This window comes from Mastacembelus armatus, chromosome 24 (genome assembly GCF_900324485.2).
Source record: "Mastacembelus armatus chromosome 24, fMasArm1.2, whole genome shotgun sequence".
Lineage (NCBI taxonomy): Eukaryota > Metazoa > Chordata > Actinopteri > Synbranchiformes > Mastacembelidae > Mastacembelus > Mastacembelus armatus.
Window position 1 is genome coordinate 8,705,279 of NC_046656.1, and position 20,646 is coordinate 8,725,924.

A 20,646-nucleotide genomic window follows, 5' to 3' on the forward strand; every position below is an offset into this window, starting at 1 on the left:
CCTCACTACTATAATCTGGTCTTCAAAGCAACACATTAGGATGAAAATTGCAAGCATACAAAATCATTATTTTCTTTCCTTAAAGACCCAGCCATTTGTAAAGAGATTACTGAGGGTAAAGATACTCCCTTAACTCTAATCTGCACCAAGCGACTAGTCTTTGAACAGTTTGTCAGTTGTGTGTACCCATTAATTTGCTATGACTGAGGAAGAGGCCAGCAGAAAGGCTTCGTTGCCCTCTTGTGGTGAAAAGACCTGAAATTCATCCAGCTCTAACAGTCTAACTTGCAACAGGCCCTGTATGGATCTCAACATGTGTGCTGTGGGCATGACAAGGCAATAGTTGAAGTAGGTGCCAGATAGAGGGAACTACAAAGAGGTTTTTGGTCAGAATTCTGTGCTGTACCTGATAAGCTGAAGTTTAATGGCACGCCTCATGAAAGTAGCAGGCTTGGTGAGGCCATGAGTCGTGTCAGGCAGCTCGACTGTGGGCAGATTCTGAGAGGGAAGGAACAGATGCTGCGATAAGTCACAATATACGTATATCTTCACTAGTGCCAGGTTTTTAAGCAAGAGGGAAGGGGTTAATAATGTATGTCAAGTTAACATAACACCTTGGAGAGCAGTGTGTCATACCGGGCCATATTTGAATTTCTTGGCTGGCGTCTCAAGCACAGGAGTGCCAGGCCTCTTGGTTCTTGGCAGGCTCACACTGGGAGATGGGTTCTTACTGAGTGAGACACCTGTAGAGGACTCTTCAGAGCTGGTTCCTTGTGTGTCTGGAGTTGGTTCATAATCATCAGCTTTGAATTTCTTACGTGAAGTTTTTGAACAGGAAGAACGAGTTCTCTTTGTGAACCATGGCATTGTGGATGGTGCACTGGATTTCCTAGACATGAATGCTTGGGCGGAGGAGCCATTTGTCACAGGCACTGATTTCTGTGAAGAACAGGACACATGTTTTTCTTCTCATCAGGAGTTTCGTCACTGCAAATAGTTTTGACTAGTGTCTTAACACAGGTAGTAGTCTGCCAGGTTATTTCTTTATAGATACTTATTTGCTTCTTCCTAAAATTTTGACAAAAAGATTCATATCAATCTCATCTGAAAATTTTAAATCAAGCTACATCTCAGCATAAATACTGGAAACAGAAGGAAACGGCTGGTCTGGCTCTGTCAGAAATGTTTGAAAAGTGTACAAAAAGTGTACAACTTTTGAGTTTTGCAAATGGACTTTTTCTATCCAACAGATTGTGTGCTTTCATTGTGCAGATTAGAAAGCAGGATATAATAAAATAAACTGACTGCACCTCTAGATGAGGTAAGTGGTATCAGTCTTCTCTACTCCAAAAATACTCAAATAAGCCTATTTCTCATAATTTCCTTTACAATTACAGTGCTAACATTTAAGCTTTTTTTAAATCATAAAATAGTAAATATTTTATATATTGTTATCAGCAATATTTTGACAAACCTTGTCAGCTGGTGTCTCAGATCGGGGCTGGCCTGATTGGCCAGGGCTGACAGGTACAGTGTGACTAGGTGGCACTGTGGCACAGCTTTGGTGTCTCACTGTGGGCTTCAGTTCTGGACTGAATACACTTTTGCATTCACCATTATGGAATTTCCAGCTGAGATTTTCCCTCCTCACATATGTGGCTGATATGGTCATTCCCTCTTCATATATCTTACAGTTTTCTGCCAGACAGATGACTGCAACAGCACAAAATAATATATAATTATATAATTTTACACACCCTCACTTAATTTATGGTGTATTTTAAAAAATACCTACTACTATCAGTGAAGGAATGGAGGTCAGAGGTCAGGTCTGTTTTCTTTTTTTCCCACTCCTTCATATTAAAGAGAAGTCCAATCAGCCACTTTGTGCTCTTGACTTTTCTGAAACAGAGAAGTGCAGGCCAGTGATTTACACAAGTAACTACAAAAGTAAGAAATAAGTTTTAAAGCTTTTGTAAATATTAGTGCAACCCAAGTCTAAATATATAGCATAAGAACAAAAAAGGAGTGAGGTCAAATATAACTGTAAAGTCATGTTCATACTTGTTATTGGCCTTGCTTGGTCCAGGGAAGGACTCAAGATTAACATGTGCCAAGGAAATGTGCACATTTCTCTCCAGAATTCCCACCAGGGAACGTATTTTTGACTCCACCAGGCTAACCCTGACAGAGTGAAGAAAAGAGGATTTCAGAAAGTAAGAATACTACAGTAGCTGGAAATAAAATGTTCATTTTTTACTCGTTCCAGTTTTACTTAAACTTGGCTTCTCGTTTACTTTGTTCTGTGTACTCACCATTGAAGATGCTGCTCCTCTGTAGCTGAAGTTGCTTGCAGCACAACATAATGCCTTGATATAGAACAATGGCAACAGACATCACATCAATGTGCATTGGTACACAGTCTAGGATCCTAATACATTAATTCTAATTACTTATCAACAAAGATAGTTGTGAATTCATAGCTGTAATATCAGTATTTGAAGCAACACATCATGTAATATCATTACACAAAGATGGATACTGGTACTATGTCCATTATAACCTATTTTAAATCAACAACAGCCGACTTTATTGTTTTAAAATGTAATCATTATTATTATCCATATCAAGCCAATTGTGTAATCCAAAAAAAAGGTAATTAAGAGTTTTCAGTCGAAATTTCTCAAAATAAAAATGAGGGCTCAGAACATGCAACAGATTTATTCAATCAGCACACTGCAGTAAATACATTAGAAAAGACAAACCCAGTAAAAAGAGTAGGAAGTGCATATTCCAAGTTAAAACACTGATTTAAAAAATATCAACAGTCCACATAGCAACAGAGAAATTATCCAGTTTTCCAGATTCTTCAGGCTCCAGTCCATATTTTGAATTACTAACAGAAACCAGCGAAACCAGTTCAGCGGGTCCATTAGAACAATCAGTATTCAACGATTAAAGTTAAGCCCATATTTAAGTCTAGAACAGCACATTAAGAGCTTAAAAATCACATTTCAACGTGCCATAAATCCACATTATTCACCTCCTCTAAAATTACTTGACCAGACTTCAGTCAACATTTTTAATTAATAATACCAAACAGCGAAAACAGGAAGAAATTTAAGTCTGTCGCAGTAGCAAACACAGCATAAGAATATCCACTTCTTAAATAACCTAACAAGCTTCCATCTACCTTTACAATTAATATTAGCAAAAACTGTTCTGAACACACCTGCCATTCAAGAATTCATCTTGGATGCAAAACACAGCCAATTTACAACAAAAAGTCCTTAGAAAGCCCATTATGCAGCACACAATGAGTCTGCCTTAAGTAGCTTACTGGTATGAAAAAAATCACGAACATGCAAATTCACACACTCTAAAGCACAATGTGTAAAAAGCAATTCATTTTGACATCGAGTAGGCCATATAGGATATGTTTTTTACAATCATGTACCTACATTTGTTCAATAGGAAAATAACACTGTCTTCTTTTAAATCATTGTTAAACAGAAAAGACTTATACAGTGGTTGTTACAACACTATGCTTATTTTTGCCTTTATGTTTCTTAATACATACTGATACTTTTCAAAAAAGTTTGGTGTTTCAAATAGCTTGGACCAAGCTGCGTTTTTCTGCTGTATTTCCTGAGTGATGGCATGACCTATTAATGAGGAAGAGAAAGGCTGTTAAAGTCTAAGTAAAACAAAATCTCATTACCTTGTACACATTAAAATACTTGAATAATCCTTGAAGTTATGAGTTTAACACAGCTTGGATTACCACACAGTAATTGAAGATCAAATGCCTACACCTGCCATACCAACTAATTTAACAGTTCAGAGACTGTGTTAAACCAATTTTGTTACAGTAATGGTTATCTGGCTCACAGCTCAGGTAGTCAACTGTGAATATTTGATGGTTGTCAAGCCAAGTCACTTCATACCCCGTTTGATTTCCTCAGTCATAATGGCTAAGGTGGAGGGAGACACGTTGAATGAGGTGTTCTGCTGTGGGTATGCTGGGGTAATGATGGGCATTATGTGCGAGCGGTCACTTGGATTAACCTGAAAATCCAGAAGAACAGAGATTGATAATTAACTGACATGATATATGTAGTCTAAAATCCTAATAGAAATCCTACTGAGGCCTTACGCTGGGATCCCAGAAAGGAAGGTTGAAGTAGCAGTCATTTACAATCCTCAAACGAACTGGGATTGGCCACACCCTGACATAAAACACAAGATCAATTCATCATCAGCTAGAACGTTCAGGAAGGCATTTACATGCACATACAGTTTGAAACTGTAGAAACTTTGCCCCGAAATGCAATCTAACACCAACACCTGCATGTTGCAGTGTTGCCTCAGTTATTTTATTTATTTATTTTTTGTTCCAGTGGTTAGCATAAATCTCCAAGAAGACACAGTCACAATTTAAAAAGCCCAACAATGAATTGTCTCTTTAGAACCCAAGCTATATATTTTTTTAATAAGGACACCAGAAATGCCATGAAAACTCACCACATGGAGTAGACTTTGAAGAATTTCATGACCAGGGTGGATGCTGTAGCATTTGGGTACAACTGACAAATTCTGGCAACCAGTATGGCCCATGATATACCACCTAAGAAGCCCAGCATGTTTGAGTAAATATTACGTCCTGAGCAGGAAAAAGCAGGTGAGAAAAAAGATTAAGACCACTTGTGTACATAATCTTCCCTACTTTGCCAACAGTCTTTTCAAAGTATAAATTAGTATGTATGTATGAGTAAGTATGTGTTGTTACCTTTGTTTCATTTCACATTACCATGATGGATACAATCATCAGCTATTATGAAAATTTCAATTATGCTCAAAACTATGTAAAATTGGATGAAATGAATAGAATACTGTGAAACAAGCACTAACTATATAGTTAAGTATTGTTACATAGTTCATTCCTGCAAAATAGAGACTGAGCTACAGTTGCCTGGTAGCAAACCTACACAAATCGAATATGATATCTATGGCAACATTTAATTCTTAACCTCATAGTGAAAATAGATTGAGAGTCAAGTTATCATTTTGCACCATGGACACACATATAACGGTAATTTAATACATCAGTCAGGTGTTGCTTATGTAAATGTGTCATTATTTTGTAAGGAAAGAAGCCTAGCATTCAGTCATCTTAGTGACTAACAGGTTTAACTAGTTCTGTGTTCAACTCACGTTTGGCCCACAGTTTAATGACTCTCAAAGTGAGTCTGAAATTATAAACATTAGGCACCAGCTTGAGGGTCTCTTCTGCAACTCTGTAGCCTACACAAACAGATGGAAAACAGTCAGTGTAAAGAAAGGGAAAATCACACATCCATAAATTTACACACACACCCTGTTACTCTTCAATAAAAATATTTACAGCTACAGTCGGGTAATGCTGCAGAATTTCTAAGCAGTTGGGCACTTAAACACAATTCATACCATTAAGGCTCCTGGCGCAACGTTGATTTATGTACTTCAGCATCTTGTCATCAAGAAGGTCCAGATTTTCTGGAATACATTTCTGTGCCACCAGGGCAAAGATGAGGTCAATCTAGAAAATAGCAGAACCACAAAAAATAAATAAATAAATAAAGACACATGCAAAGAGAGCTTTAATTGAGGATGCTGCAGACAGCACAGTGTGTATTCATTTCTCTTGACAAGTTACCTTAATTCCATCAAGGGACAGTTTGATGACAGGGACGTATGTCTCTTCAATGGCCTAAGGACAAAAATATTTTCAGTCACTTGTATTAGGGGAAAAAGTATCTTTTCACCTGCATGGAGTGTATCACTTATATGACTAACCAGTATGTTGTGGACTGCCTCTTGGGCTTTCAGCTTCTCATAGAAGGAGGTGAAGAAGTCTTCCCTCTGAAGAAATCCAGGTCCAATACAGAGGGCATCAATATCAGCACCTGTCAAATCAGCATGGATTCAGCACAGTATATATTTGAATGTGTCACTACTGTATGCTCTAGGCCCTAGATCTTCATCCACTGAACCAATCTCTCCTGCATGTCCCATGAATAAAAAGTCTCACTTTAGAAACCAGTGGCTAATAAATCACACAGCATTACAAATTAAAGCTAGGACATGCTCATATAGTTGGGGAAAACATCCCTTAATTACCTTTTGAGTTAGCTCCCAGATGATAGGAGCCAAATGGAAGAATCTTGCCTCCAACCTTTTTGGTTAGCAGTTCAGGTAGGTTCTAAAATTATTAAGCATGACAAAGATAATGTATTATCTATGCAAAAGCATGTTTCTAGGATCATATTTCAATATATTTTTTAAACTATTGTATGGATTAAAAATGTATTTCTTAATTTCTTACCATTTCCTCACATATTTCTTGAAGCCACTCCTTATAGAGTAACTCCAGTCTTTTCAAAACCTTCTCTCTGCAAGTAAAATATGAAGAGCATTTTCAAATTTAGCCACTTGCGTTAGTATTAGCTCTATTCACTGGGGATGTCATTCTTGAACAAAATACAAATTTTAGAGTAAAAATAAGCCAGGTAAGGGAATCAAAAGTCACTGGTAAACACACCAAAAATCTATGGGTTTTTTTTTTTAGTTCTGGCCCTCCAAGTGTGGTAATTAAGACAAGGCAATTGGAGAACATTTGTAGAGTGAATTTTGTACATAAAGTCAAGTCAAAATGCTTTACATAATACAAGAAAGAACAGAAACCATCATCAGAGAACCAGTGTAAAATAAAGTGCATTTAAAAAAACAATGCATGAAAAATACTTGATAAGATGTTAAATAAAAAGATGTTCTGTGCCTGTGCAGCAGCTCTAAGTCGTCCTCAAATACACTGTATGTTTTCAGACTTTCAATCATTTTTCTGGTGTGGACCAACTCAGGCTCCTCAGGGAAGTCTTCACTGATAGGACCAGTGATCCCATACCATGCAGGTATGTCTGATGAAGCACTGCTCTTCACTGGCCTGAAAAGGAACATTTGCATATTCGTGCACTATCCATGCAACACAGGTGTTATGTGCTGTGTATGTTGTGTTATGTAAATGCTTCACAGAAGACCAGGTAGTACATTACTTCAATCACATGCTACTTGTCAGTACAAGTCCAAAACACTTACAAAATCACAAGCAACCACAACTGTCAAGTAGAAAATGCACTGTAATTCTGATTTATCTGTTTTACCTCAGCTAAATCTTTCCAATTACAAGACACGCGATCTTACCTAGACATTGTTGCGACAGTTCAGTTAGGCTGTTTTTTTTTTTTGTTGCTTATATCGAGTCAGAAATATAATGTCAATATAATGTCACTGGGTCAAACACTGAGTAGAGTTTTCACTTTGGAATGAGCGCCCTCAGTGACGTTAGTTCTCTACCGAAGTTAGAACAGCAGGAAGAAATGACGTGTTTTTGTTTAAACGTACCATCTCTTGTCCTTTTCTTTTTACGTCTGTAGCCATGCGTGTCAGTGTTGTAGTCAATTAGTAAGTCTGTATTTCTCTTGTATTTAATTTATATTTTTGTAGCCTGTATTGTTAGAGTTATTAAAACAGTCCGTCTGATTTGGGACTACACTTAAATTATTTTCGAGGGTTATGATAAACTGGCATACCAGTCAATTGTTTTTAAAGGTTTAGCGTTAGCTAGCTAAATATATTAGATTTGTTGAGATGTCTGATCAATAGGCCACGACCGATGATAATAATAAGCACAAATAATTGTTAATAATTTCAACCTCATTTTGAAAGTTCTAGGGTTACAAATAAAAATAAAAAACAAAAACATTCAAGCAATTTGACTTACATTTTAAGCAACTTTGAAAAAAATAGAAACTTTTTGTTTTCTAGATATAATTAGATGTTATGAAATAATTAAGAACTTTTTTTCTCCACACATTAAAAACGTAATGTGGGTTTTTTTTCTTGTCTGTATTTCGACTACAGGTCCACCATAACGAGGACAAATACCGACACGTTGGTTAGTTGACTGGTGTCAAGTGTGTAAGTAAAAATTGTGTGTGTGTATGAATGTAACTATGACTTTTATTATCTTTTTACTGTTTCTACATGCTATTATTTTTACAGCTGGTTTTAATACCACGATTCTTGCCAGATCCGAGTCCATAAACAAACATCCTACTACCTGTTACGGCAGTGACGATAAGCGACAGAGAAGTTTCCAGGCTTTACAGAGGACCCTGAACGCAGCAAGTAGAGCAACGAAATGAGGATTTAGACGGTGAAAACAAAAATGGACCTGGGCCGAAAATAGTCCAGTAAGTCTGATAATTCGTCTTTACATGTAAAAGCCTTGGTGCTGATAAAATGTAAGGGGTAAATATAAAGACAAAAATCGCGTATTTGTTAAAAACACTGTCGTTTCGAGCGACGACTGTTGGTTTGGTGGCCAAGTTAGCTTCAGTAGCTTAGAAACCAAGGCTAGCATCATAGCTGTGTGTAACACTAACGGTATGACATTGGCCAGTAAAGATAGCATAATAGTGAACATTAGCTGGCATTTCCTAATTGAAATAGCGTCTAACGAAAGCATTTTGTGAACCGACCGTAACGCTTCACTCCTCCTATCTGCTCCGTGTTACATTTCTCGCTCAGCGGTTGTTTTTATTGCTCTTATTGAAATCAAACAGCAGCCATTATTGTACCCACAGTAACGTTACAGAGCTACAGTCCTGTTCGCATACATGGAAGGCAAGCAGCTAGGCATCATTTTGGAGCTAGATGTACAGTGAATACAGAAATCTAGCAAACATTAAGGATGGAGCTGCTGAAAATATTGTATATAGTTTGGTCATAGTTGTATTTCCATTAACGGCCTCATGACGTCGCCATTTTGTCTGGTATTCAAGCTACTGATGTATTTGCCTCCAAGATATCTGTACCAGTAAGGCCAGAGTGTAGTTAGATGCTTTGAATTTGAGTCATTTCCAGTTACAGCACTTTTTACTCTGATTAGTCATGTGTGATCTAACTAATTCATGGGTATCATCAAACGTGAAAGTGAATGGATGCTGACACTTGTTTTGGAGAGTGTGCATGCTTAAGCAAGTAATTTGTTGTTTTAGGAGAGGTCACAAGGTATTTAGCAAAAACGGAGGTCTTTGCTAGTGTAGGCAGATGCTCTTTTTCTGATTACAGAAAGTGGATTTCTTCCACTCCAAACTAACGATGACCTGTCCCAGTTGTCACTGCAGTACAAAGCTGCATCCAACACTTTTTTGTGTTTTTTGATCTACATGCCCATTCTCTTTTAGCTTATTTAAAACAAAAGACCAAAAGCATCTCACTTCTCAATCTCAGTCTAAATATAATTTTGTTTGTCTGATTTCATAATAGACTGTCTATGCCAGATGTTTGACTGACACTTCACGAAGACTCAAGGGGAGAAAAGTCAAAAAGGCCCTAGTTCAAAACCATGGAGGCTCGCTTTGGAAATATAGTATTCAGCTCTAAGTTTGACTCAGGGAACCTGGCACGTGTGGACAAAGTGGAGAAGGGCAGCTCTAGCCCTTCTTCTGATACAGCTTCCGGTGGGAGTGGCCCCTCAGGGTCAAACCTTGTTCCTGATTATGAGTTCAATGTGTGGACACAGCCAGACTGCGCTGGCACAGAGCATGAGAATGGAAACAGGTAACAAAACACCTGTATTTTATGCTAAAGGCATAGCCAATATTTCGCTTTAGATAAATGTGTTTATTGTTGCAGCACAGTCTTTTTACACCAAGCTTCATTATTTACAGCATCCCAAATCATTGTGCTTGTATTTTCAGATCATGGTTTTACTTCAGTGTCCGAGGTGCATCACCTGGGAAAGTGCTGAAGATTAACGTGATGAATATGAACAACCAGAGGAAGCTCTACAGCCAGGGCATGGCTCCTCTTGTTCGCACTATACCTGGAAAGAATCGCTGGGAAAGGATTCGAGAAAGACCCACATCTGAAGTATATACACATTCTTAGAATAGCATAAGACATGGGCAGCGGGAGCCACTGAGACAAAGCACTCTCAGTCTGGTTTCCTAGGAGTTACTATTATCTTTCTAATAATATGTCTCTTTGTCCTTTCATCTGTTGTTTTCCAGATTGTAGACAACCAGTTTATTCTCTCATTCACTCACCGGTTGTTGGAGGTGCGAGGGGCAACCACCTACTTCTCCTTCTGCTACCCATTTTCTTATAGTGAATGCCAGGAGATGCTGCAGCAGTTGGATGAGAGCTACCCCAATGCTGCTCAACTCAGTCCAAGCAGGTAGAATGCAATGCCAACCTAACTCACATACTGCTTTGTAAGTAAAATAACCTATAATGTATTTGACTGTTAATTATGCCCCTCTCTTTTCTACCAACTTTTCTCACAATCTCTCCTTGACTGCTACTAGTGCACCAGGCAGTGTTTATTACCATAGGGAGCTGCTGTGCTATTCCCTGGATGGCAACAGGGTGGACCTGCTCACTGTGACCAACTGCAGCGGAATTCAAGAGGAGAGAGAACCTCGTCTCCCTAAGCTGTTTCCTGACACTAACACTCCAAGACCACACCGCTTCTCTTGCAAAAGGGTATAACTCAGTCACACATAGACACAGTCGGTATTCTGTTTCGTAATAACACACCTAATGTGTTTTAATGGCTGCAGGTGATGTGAAATCACCTAATAACGTCAAAATAGTGCAGTTAAACAATGACCTATGTGTGTTTGTGTGTTTGCAGGTATTTTTTCTCAGCAGTCGGGTGCACCCAGGAGAAACACCCTCATCGTTTGTGTTCAACGGTTTCTTAAACTTTATCCTAAGAAAAGATGACCCACGTGCTCATGCGCTTCGTAACATGTTTGTGTTCAAGCTCATTCCCATGCTTAACCCAGATGGGGTTGTCCGGGGGCACTACAGGTAAGATTTTCACGTTTCTGTTTCATGTATCATCCTCACAAGTGTACCATCAGTCAGTCAGATCAGTATAGCCTAAGGTCTTGTCTCGTGATTACATGTTTTACATTAGACACATGGCATACACATAAGAGTTTTTTCTAAGTAATAATTATGCGTGGTGCATATATGTCAACACTAATCTTTTTGAAAAATACTACCAGTAGGGCAAGGTCATGTACTGTGAACCTACATTGATCTGCCATTGTTGTCACAAAGCTAGTTTGTTATGTCATCATATGGCTCACCCTAGAGCACAGCACATGGCATTCAAAAAGTCAGGTTACTAAAGAAAGCCACCTCTAATTTGGTTACTTAAGTGCATGTAAACACACAGATTGTCAGGACGAGGATAGAAGAACCAGGTGAAATGACACATGGTAACCCTTTCAACAAATGTAGGTTAAACGTGCATAACCTTGTGTCACAAAATGATGTTTTAAAATGATTTGTCAGTAAACAGTGACAAATACCAGGGTACAAGTATGCCAGAATAGCCAGGATTATACTAAATGTGGAGCTGATGTCCAGTTGTTCTTATAGAGGAAAAGTGCTAAGTTTTGCCATCAGTGTTAAATAATGGTAATCTGCCTTTATGCAGGACTGATTCCAGGGGTGTGAACTTGAACAGACAATACCTGAACCCCAGCCCTGAGCTCCACCCATCCATCTATGCAGCCAAAACACTGTTGCTTTACCACCACACACACAACGGCTTGCACAGTACACAATCCAGTACTCATACAGACAGCCCTACACAAACACAGATCCCACCCCTTAGCATCAAACCCCCTAATCAACATCAGACCTCTCCCCTCACTGTCATTGAGGTCACTTTGAATCAAAGAAATGCAGAGAAGGATGCAAATCCTGCACAGCCAGAAGTTCCCATGGTTATGGAAGAAAATGCCTGGGTCAGTGCAGAGATGGGGAAGGGGAACCAGAGCAGCTCATCGAGCTCTGCAGAAACGGTTGCTCCTGTTACTGTAGATGTTACAGTCCCACAGACAGAAGAACAGGTACCTATTCCCCCCCAGGAAGGGGGTGTGGCATATTATGTGGACTTACATGGCCATGCCTCCAAACGTGGGTGTTTCATGTATGGAAATAGCCTTCCTGACGAGAGTCAGCAGGTAAAAATTATTAAATTTACTTATCTATCCTTTGCTGTATTGTTGTATTGTACTGGTAATTGACAAATTTGTTTATCCCTATATGTAAGCCACGGCAAATGGAGTACAAAAACTTTTGTTACCAATAATTTAGCTTCTGTGCACTGTGTTTTGTCTCCCTGCAGGTAGAGAACATGCTGTATCCAAGACTGATAGCTGTGAACTCTGCCCACTTTGATTTCCTGGGATGTAACTTTACTGAGAAAAACATGTATGCTCGAGACAAGAGAGATGGCCAGTCTAAAGAAGGCAGCGGGCGGGTGGCAATTTACAAGGCCATAGGGCTGCTTCACAGGTCAAATGTCAATGGATACACACCACTTCAACAGCTGATGTTCAGTGTAGTTCAGATATCACATGGCAACTTTTTAATGTATTTTTCTTCTAGTTTTAATCAGTCAAAAGTATTGTTTTCAAAAACTCAAGTATCAGTTATTGCACACACTCTTGCTTCAGTTGCTTTTTTAAAAGTATTTTTAGTCAAGTTTGATTGAAGAAAACAGTTCATATGAGTCAGGTTTTCTTCTATCAAATTTGACTGCTTCTGTTGCCTTCTAAACAGCTACACTTTGGAGTGCAACTACAACACAGGAAAAACCATGAACACCATCCCACCTGCTTGCCATGACAACGGACGAGCAACTCCCCCTCCACCTCCATCATTTCCCCCAAAATACACTCCAGAAATATTTGAACAGGTAGGAAGACTTGAGTTGTTTGTTTGGAAGTATCTTCTTCATACAGGAATTAAGTTGCAGGTTTTATGGGAATATGAATGAGCAACACATTATGACTCAAGCTACTGATTCCTTGTCATCAGCTGATGATCAGCCATGCCAGTTTGTTGCATATTTGCTGGATGGTTTTAATGTTTAAATGATATTTGATAATGGCACAAAACTAAGCAGATCACTTACCAGCACACCCTCTTAGATCAATCTGTAATTGAGTATGCCTTAATACAGCACATGGTGCATACATTGTGTCCAACATGTTTCTGCTGTGGAGGCATTCAGGGACCACAGTGTAGGTCACTAATGTTTTGGAAGCTTTTCAGACAATCTTGTCTGCCCTCGGGAGGCAAGCAAAGTCAGGCCTTGTTAGTTCTTGGATAGGAGACCACCTCGTAATACCCTGCACAAAAAGGTTGGGCTTCGGGGTAGCAACCTATCCTCTTGTAAACCTCATTGCTACAGAAAAGATGAGCATCACTCCTGAAGAGACCTTGTTGCTTTATGTGCTCACCAGCACAGGAGGAATTCAAACTCAATTTGGTTATACAAACTTCATTCAGAGTGCCATATTAAATGTTATCTTTTGTTGTACTTTTGCACGCTCCTACTATGTTTCATGGCTAACACTATGCAATCACTGTTGTAGTTGAGGCCAAGACCACACCAAACATGCTGGACTCCATCTGATCCAGACTCATTTATTTTGGTTTGACCTGACCAAAAAATGCCTGGTCTTACTTTGAGGCCTGTGTTTTTCTTGTAGTCTGTCAAACCTTCTTTTTAATTATAAGGTTTTTACTTCAACTTAACCACTCATTGTAAGATGATACAGCAAGGGTGGCTAACCCTGTCCCTCAAAGGCCACTATCCCTACCCTACTGCAGTAGCTCTCGAGGACCAGGATTGGCCACGCCTGTAATACAGTGTTGAATCTTTTGTAGTGAGAATGCACAGACGAATCTTTAGTTTTGTTGTATACTGTGTTTTCTAATCAAATTTGTGCCAGAAAGCCGTTCTGAAATAAATGGAGCTCATGTGTATCAGGTGGGCCGTGCTGTGGCTATCTCAGCTCTGGACATGGCAGAGTGCAACCCATGGCCACGGCTGGTGCTGTCCGAGCACAGCTGCCTGACAAATCTCCGAGCCTGGATCCTGAAGCATGTCCGCAACACCAAAGGGCTCAACACACACATACACGCTCAGCCTCCACCAAGAATACACCACAGCGGCAGCAAGGCATCGCCGCCAAAGAGCTTCAACAAGTGAGTTCACACACATCTCTTTGTAAAACCCAAAGGGACATCACACTTCACTGCCTTTAGTTTCTTCTTCCCACAAAAGCTTTGGGTCATCTGATTTGTGTCTGTCTTGGTTTTTGGAGCAGCTGTCTGTCTGGCTCGGCATCAGAGAACACTCTCAGCCGTGTTCGCTGCAACAGCCAAAGTAGCAGCAGCCAGACACCCTCCCGGAAGATGCACAGCTCCCCAAGCTTTACTTTTGGCTGCCCCCCAACCCGAACTCACACACAGCACAACAACTTGCACACCGGTGGACGTGGAGGCAACAAGTCACTCGGGCCAGTCAGGGGTAAGCTGATCTGTCAACCATCTGCCTGTGTTTCTGGTTGGCATTCACCTCTCATTTGGTGCTCCTGCTGCTTTCTCGTTTTCTCTCAACATAACATATTTTGTCTTTTAGAGTCTGCCTTCCTTGCTGCCATCCTTGCTCACTGCTGTTGGAGTTGCTAAGAAAGCCTAATGAGTGGTTGATGTGTGACAGTTGGCTTTGTGTTTACTTTTGTGGTGATGTAAAATCAGTCCAGGGCTTGAGATTACCTTGATTTTAGAAAACAAATGGTTAATATCCTGGATATCAGTACCATGTAACTTCAGCTGACCCATGTATGACCCCTGCATGACCTTAGCATCACCCCACCTGCTGCACCTATCTGCGCATTTATTTTGTGACCTTCAGCGTTGGCCCTAACCTCACTGAGGATGAAACATGAGCCATGTTCCAAGGCACTATAATCAAAATGGTTCCTTCGGTGAAAAAAGTCTTGAAATATATTAACATCAGTTTCAACCTGGCCCCAATTTTTTCAGATTTTTCAGTTGGCTTACTAGAAACATTTTAACATCTGGCTTGCCTCAGTACATGGCTCTCAAAACACTGCTCAAACTGTATGTTTGTGCCCTGCATGTCTCTGAGCCTGTGTGCATGTGTCTCCCTCTCTGTAGACGCTAAGCCTCAGGAGAAGAGACGCCCCCACCAGCACCGCTCCATCCTGCGGTCTCCCAGCAACAGCCACACACCCTCCTGCCCCCCACTCTCACCCCCTTCCTCGTCCTCCTCCTCGTCTTCCTCAGTATGTGCATCAGGGTCCTGTCCCCTCCCAGCCTCCGTCAGTATGACAGGTCTGTACTCCCTCCAGCCCCCCAGCCTCTCCACCTTGCTCCCCTCCCTGCAGGCTCTGCCCCGCCCTGGTCTGCTCTCCAAACTGAGCCCCCTGCTCCTCCAGAGCCTGCCATCGGCCACCAACACTCCAACTGGGCCCAGCCAGGACTGAACCTAATCTAAACTCAACTCGTGAGAGTCTGTGCGTGCGTGCTTGTGTGTGTGTGTGTGTGTGTGTGACAGACAGACAGACAGACAGAGACTCTGAAACATCATGGGTGCTATCTTTTAACTTCTCTCACATATTTATAATTTTTCCTTTTGCACATATCTACATAATTACATTTATCTTATCTACAGTATTTGCACTTTAGAATAAATATCATGTTGAGAACATAATTGTCCCTCAAAAATCAGTTAAAACTGAAATGTGTTGATAAATGTTTTCCCTTTCATTACCAACTTTAAATCAAGCACTTGGTTACACTCATTCCTGTGACATAATTGTTGTGGCTAAACTTTGCTAAACAAAGCAGATCAGTTAGTGTGTGTAGTTCAGCAGACAGAGATGGTTGCTTGGCTACGTAATGTCCATTGTCTCCAATGATGTGTATAGTGTAGTAGATATTAGGAGGATGTGATATTGCAAATCTTACACTAATGGATTATAATACATAAATCTATTTTTCAGCCTCTATGCAAGTAATAAGCTAAGAGGAGTTACCATTTGACTGTGCTGTTTGGGAAATAGCCAGTGCTGCCAATTTTTATATTATAATAGATTTTACTTATGCCATTGTGCACTTTAATTTTTTATCTATTTAATTTTTAAGAAGTGGCATTTGCAGAACTAAACTAAACATTGTGGCTTCTAGTTCTGTAAAACCGTTTAAAGTACCTTCTGATCTTTTGTTCCTTTTTCACAGTATTTTTATTGTAACCTGTAATATTTCAAACATTGCAAGTCACCGACTGATCAAAGTCCAATTATAATTCTCTTTGGAGTTGGTTCAGAGTAGAGCTGACCATTCTGTAGCCTAAATTTAATTTCTAGTGACTGAAAATCACGGCTATTGTTTAATTTCGTCTGCAAGACACTGACTCTGTCTGTGTTATGAAACCTGTGTCATTCCAGTGTCAGACCTTGGTCCTGACAGTGATATTCAGAGAGTAGCCTACTGCCAGAAACCTTTGTCAAGAAGCAATTTCATATATTTCTTTGTTCCAATTGTGTGACTAAGTCAAAGTTGGCAAGTGTTAATTTTTAATAATTCCACTCTTGGGTTTGGTGTAAATAGAGTGTAGAGTTTTTAAATGTTATTATTTTATTGTATATCATCAAACAATGAAGACATTGAGCGTTATTTATTCAAGTACATTTGTGTGTTTCCTTGAGTAAATTGAATTTGACAGGTGTGTAGTAGGCTGTTGATGGTCAAAGTTAATATATTGTGATTAGCAGAGGTGAGAATTACCTTGTTGTTTTGGTCTGTATCTAAGCCTCATAGCTCAATTGTGGAGTTCTGTCATTTTCTTGTAATTCAGTTTTGTGTGCTACCGTCTGAATACTTGATGGTGGTCTTTGTTTAGGACCACCCATTTTAAATGCACTGAAAATGCACATGTGCAGTGTCTGTGATCTGGTGAGGTTTAGGAGCAGCAGATAAACCATACCATCGATTAGCTGGGTCAAAATAGCTTGCAGAATATCTGGCCTTGCCTCGCTGTAGCTGCTGTCTGTTTCAGTGTCGTGCGACATTGTAGATATGGTGTGCCTTGCTATGTGGTAACAGTAGGTCTAGGAATCTCTGCTCATCCTTTTTACCAGAAAACCTAAATTATACTGAAACTGCTTTGTCCTTAATGTGGACAAACATTCCCTTATAAGATGCAACAAAGAAGGAAAAATAGGACACATTTATAATTAAGTAGCTTTTTGAATATACAGGCCTAAAACACTGTACCATTAAACATAAAACTACACATATATAACTACAGTTTGGCCATATAACTATTTAGACATTTTAAGTTAAAGGGGCAAATTTAGGACTTTTTCTAGGCGTTTCACTGAAGAAAAAGCTAACCAAATAGAGCAGATATCAAACAAAAACTTATATTACCAATCATCTTGCAATCCTCTATTACATATATAGAATTAATCCAAATAAGGAGTATAGGCCTGAAAGAGGAATCTCAGGTCTTTGAAAAGAAATAAGTTATTGGGTGTGAAACTTTCAACCCTCGAAAAAAATTTGGTCATTTTGCACTATAGAGGCATGAAAGTGTTACAAATTGCTCCTTCAATGTCACCATGATGATAATTTTCTTGTAGCCTGTGCCTGCTGCATTCAGCACAATGGGAAAGCTGTATTATGAGCTTTCAGTTTTGATAAGTGCCCTGATGAATTGGCAGGGTGCCCTGTAGTTTTATTCTGCTTTCTCACTGTGAACTTTGATGTCCTGTTTGGTGTTTCAAACCTGAAGCAAGTGTCTTCATGCAAAATGACAAAAAAATCTTTAGGTGAAGACACACTGTGTGCATAGTCACATTTCACCTGATCCTTCCGTTGTATTCTCCTTATGAGAATTTTGCAGTTTCCTTCAACGTGGTGCTAATCTTCAATGCAGACTATTGTTAAGTGTTTGTCTGTGTAACATCTTTAAGAATATCACCTTCTTGAATGTCCTGCTGTCTTTTACCGCCTCTCTGTTTAACCTCTGGAATAAAAACTATCCCTTCGTGAATCAACTTCTGTGTGAGTCCTCTAATCTCTATTGACTGGGTGTGTGTACAAGCGGTTTATCAGCTTCTATGTGGCATGTGCTTGGTGACAAACCAGTGTGCTTAAAAGTAAAAACTCTGGGTACAGAATCATTTTAATGTGTAGTTCTATCACATTAACATTTAGCTGTGCATGCACGTTTCTAAATATCAAAAATAAATGTCCACCTTTTGAATGTTGTGTTTCTCATTTGACACCTACTGTTTCTCCTCTCTTCTCTCTGTTCCTTGTTTTCAATGTCCTTTCATCTGATCAACAGGCCTCAGCTGTCCAGACATTCAGGCTGGTGGATCCAGTTCAGCGGGTTGGTCCAGAATGCCTTTCCCCATGCGTTCTGGGCGTGTGGGGAGAGGTTGCCGATCTCTCACGATCACTCATCACCCCACAGAGGTTAGCTGACCTTACTGGCTCACTCACAGAGAGCAAATTCTCCTCTTCCCCCTTAATTACAAGTTTGTTCTGTTATATATCCTATACACAGCATATGCTTGGTATATTAAATCTCATTGTAATGTCTCCATCTGTCACAGACTGCTAAAGAGTTGGGGCCTGAACACATCCTTTCATCCATCAAATTTAGCAAGTGAGTCCAGTTTTGTATGGGAAATCTCAGAGAACATTTTAAGCCAAAGCAGTCAACAAGGGTCAAAAGTCAGGAATAATGAAATCCGTGAGCAAAATATATTACAGTATTCAAGAAAATTCTGAAAATACGATTGTCCCCCTGGAACATTTTATATTATGGACATAGTCTGTGATTTCTCCATGATCTGTGAAAATGTTAGCCTCTTGTATGCCTGTGCAGGTGTGAGCTGCAGTCTCATATGTGTCACATCCCCATCCGGAGGACGGGGTCAACTGACACCCCTCCCACACGTCACAGTAAGACATCCCCTCAGAGCAACAATCCATCCTCTCGTGAAGTAAAAGATGAGTCGGCCACTATGAAGGTCTGGAAGCTGATTCGACCAGGCATGTTGCTGTGGTATTTAGCCTCATAACTCATCACATATTTTGAATTTGAGTTGTTCCCAGTATATTTTCCTTTGCTGGAAAATTTCTTACAGGCTGTGTATTAATGCTGTTTGAGTTCAGTTTTTGCAGTATGTAAACTGCACTTACACACAGTACAAATCAATTTCATTTCACTATATAGGTGTATCAGGGAAGGAGGGTGTCATACAACTGGCCTCTAAAACACTAATGAAGACAAGCACAGACAGTTTACACTACAAAGGAAATCCTATCATAGAAACTGCACCAGAGACGGATGAAACACAGCAACAGGTGAGAACAGATACACACTTTGTGTCAACTAGCATTAATATAACATTGCATATATGACCCCTGAATGAATCCAATGACTTCACCCTGTTGTTTTCAAAGGCCGAGGAATCTGTATCAATGCCTTTTCTGCAGCCTGTGAAAATGTGTGAGACAGTGACCCTGTGTGGAGAAGCCTAGGCCCTGCACTAAAGGGGAGTTGCTTTATTTGCATTTATATTTACTTAATGTGGTGTTAATTAATGTATTGTGATCTAAATCATTTAAACCAAGGACATATTGTTGTCACTGGAGGATTATTAGGACTACATGATAGAACAGTTCTACTGGAACAGCTCTGGGTTAAGTGCCTTGCTCAGTCACAGCAGTGGCTGAGGTAGGGAAGAGGCACACACATTACCTGTCCAAGTTTTCAAACAGTTCAAGGCCTATACACTTGAACTACTGCTTAACATTTCATATCCCATTATTATACCTCACATATGCTTTTGTAACTTCAGTCCGTTCCTTCTGCTACTCCATCCCTAAAAGATGTCAAATGTGTGAATGACCAATACTGCTGATGCACTAAATATACTGTAACTATACCACATGGTTCAACAGTCAGCCACTTGTACTATTAGAGCACAGGGTTGACATTTATTGACTGACAAGCACAACAGCACCTTTACAATCTCCTTTGTGGGTTTAGCAATATGTAAGAGAAGTGTTTAATTATTCCAGAAGTTGTTTGTGTTTTGCATAAAACTCAACATAGAAAGTGTTCACCTTCTTTTGGACCGTTTCACGTTTTTACCACACTGATTGACAGAAAAACAACTAAAGTGTAAAATTGTCAAATTTTACCATGCAAGTGACAATATATAACAGTTACAATGTTTAAAATACTTAAAATGTTACATTAATTGTATTTGTTTTTAAGTGTCTCTATACATTGAATTGGAAGGTGATAATACTACAGTATACTGTAGGAGAATTGAATCCATTGTGAATCAACTTAAAACATGAAAAAGTCCAAGGGTGGGTTGATACTGATAGACAATATATTTGTATTGAATATACTTTTCCTGTCACATTCCTTTAGAGCATTTTCCTCCTGAGCACTCTTTTATTACCTTATATATTCATATAATGTAAATATTTTAGGTAAGCTAACTGCTATGACAGTGTTGATACCAATTAATTACAGGACTGACATAATACTGTGCTGGAACTTGAAAAATACTTGAAGTATAAATAAATGAAGTTGAAATAAAATCAAAAGTTAAACACCTCAGACGACTTGTATCTGTATGTATGTAGAACAGCTTCAGGATTCTG

The 20,646-nt window shown here is 39.5% G+C and overlaps 2 protein-coding genes across 3 annotated transcripts; one reads left to right on the forward strand and one right to left on the reverse strand.

Moving 5' to 3' along the window:
- Nucleotides 1-387: 387 nt before the first annotated feature.
- Nucleotides 388-7,247, reverse strand: LOC113137552 (poly(A) polymerase type 3-like). The gene is made up of 18 exons (XM_026319282.1): nt 7,240-7,247; nt 6,818-6,982; nt 6,365-6,431; nt 6,160-6,241; nt 5,836-5,945; nt 5,696-5,749; nt 5,467-5,578; nt 5,215-5,304; nt 4,525-4,663; nt 4,157-4,229; nt 3,948-4,068; nt 3,581-3,665; nt 2,316-2,369; nt 2,065-2,184; nt 1,796-1,902; nt 1,475-1,713; nt 637-939; nt 388-498 (listed from the first exon to the last, which is right to left on the reverse strand). Exons 1-18 carry the CDS (start codon nt 7,245-7,247, stop codon nt 388-390), a joined length of 2,040 nt encoding a protein of 679 aa, XP_026175067.1.
- Nucleotides 7,248-8,048: 801 nt separating this feature from the next.
- Nucleotides 8,049-20,602, forward strand: agbl5 (AGBL carboxypeptidase 5). Of its 2 annotated transcripts, none has more exons than XR_003296372.1 (17): nt 8,049-8,291; nt 9,370-9,663; nt 9,804-9,975; nt 10,116-10,282; nt 10,413-10,590; nt 10,742-10,920; nt 11,558-12,089; nt 12,254-12,423; nt 12,691-12,826; nt 13,907-14,124; nt 14,247-14,449; nt 15,103-15,279; nt 18,302-18,432; nt 18,573-18,625; nt 18,848-19,027; nt 19,199-19,329; nt 19,429-20,602. XR_003296372.1 is itself a non-coding variant. In XM_026319439.1 (17 exons), the coding sequence occupies exons 2-17, from the start codon at nt 9,449-9,451 to the stop codon at nt 19,504-19,506; spliced, it is 2,907 nt and encodes a 968-aa protein (XP_026175224.1). In that variant the 5' UTR covers nt 8,049-8,291; nt 9,370-9,448; the 3' UTR covers nt 19,507-20,602. The 2 variants fall into 2 exon arrangements, 1 of the variants encoding a protein (XP_026175224.1); XM_026319439.1 differs by having other exon boundaries at nt 18,848-19,014.
- The last annotated feature ends 44 nt before the right edge of the window (nt 20,603-20,646 follow it).

Excerpts from the sequence above, each read along its gene's own strand:
- agbl5 (XM_026319439.1), top strand. The coding sequence starts at position 9,449 with ATGGAGGCTCGCTTTGGAAATATAGTATTCAGCTCTAAGTTTGACTCA. Across the intron at positions 9,976-10,115 it reads GAGAAAGACCCACATCTGAA|ATTGTAGACAACCAGTTTAT; the intron begins GTATATACACAT and ends GTTGTTTTCCAG. Across the intron at positions 19,330-19,428 it reads CGGATGAAACACAGCAACAG|GCCGAGGAATCTGTATCAAT; the intron begins GTGAGAACAGAT and ends TTGTTTTCAAAG.
- LOC113137552 (XM_026319282.1), bottom strand. Across the intron at positions 5,750-5,835 it reads AGGCAGTCCACAACATACTG|GCCATTGAAGAGACATACGT; the intron begins GTTAGTCATATA and ends TTTTGTCCTTAG. Across the intron at positions 4,230-4,524 it reads TTCAAAGTCTACTCCATGTG|GGTGTGGCCAATCCCAGTTC; the intron begins GTGAGTTTTCAT and ends GTTTTATGTCAG.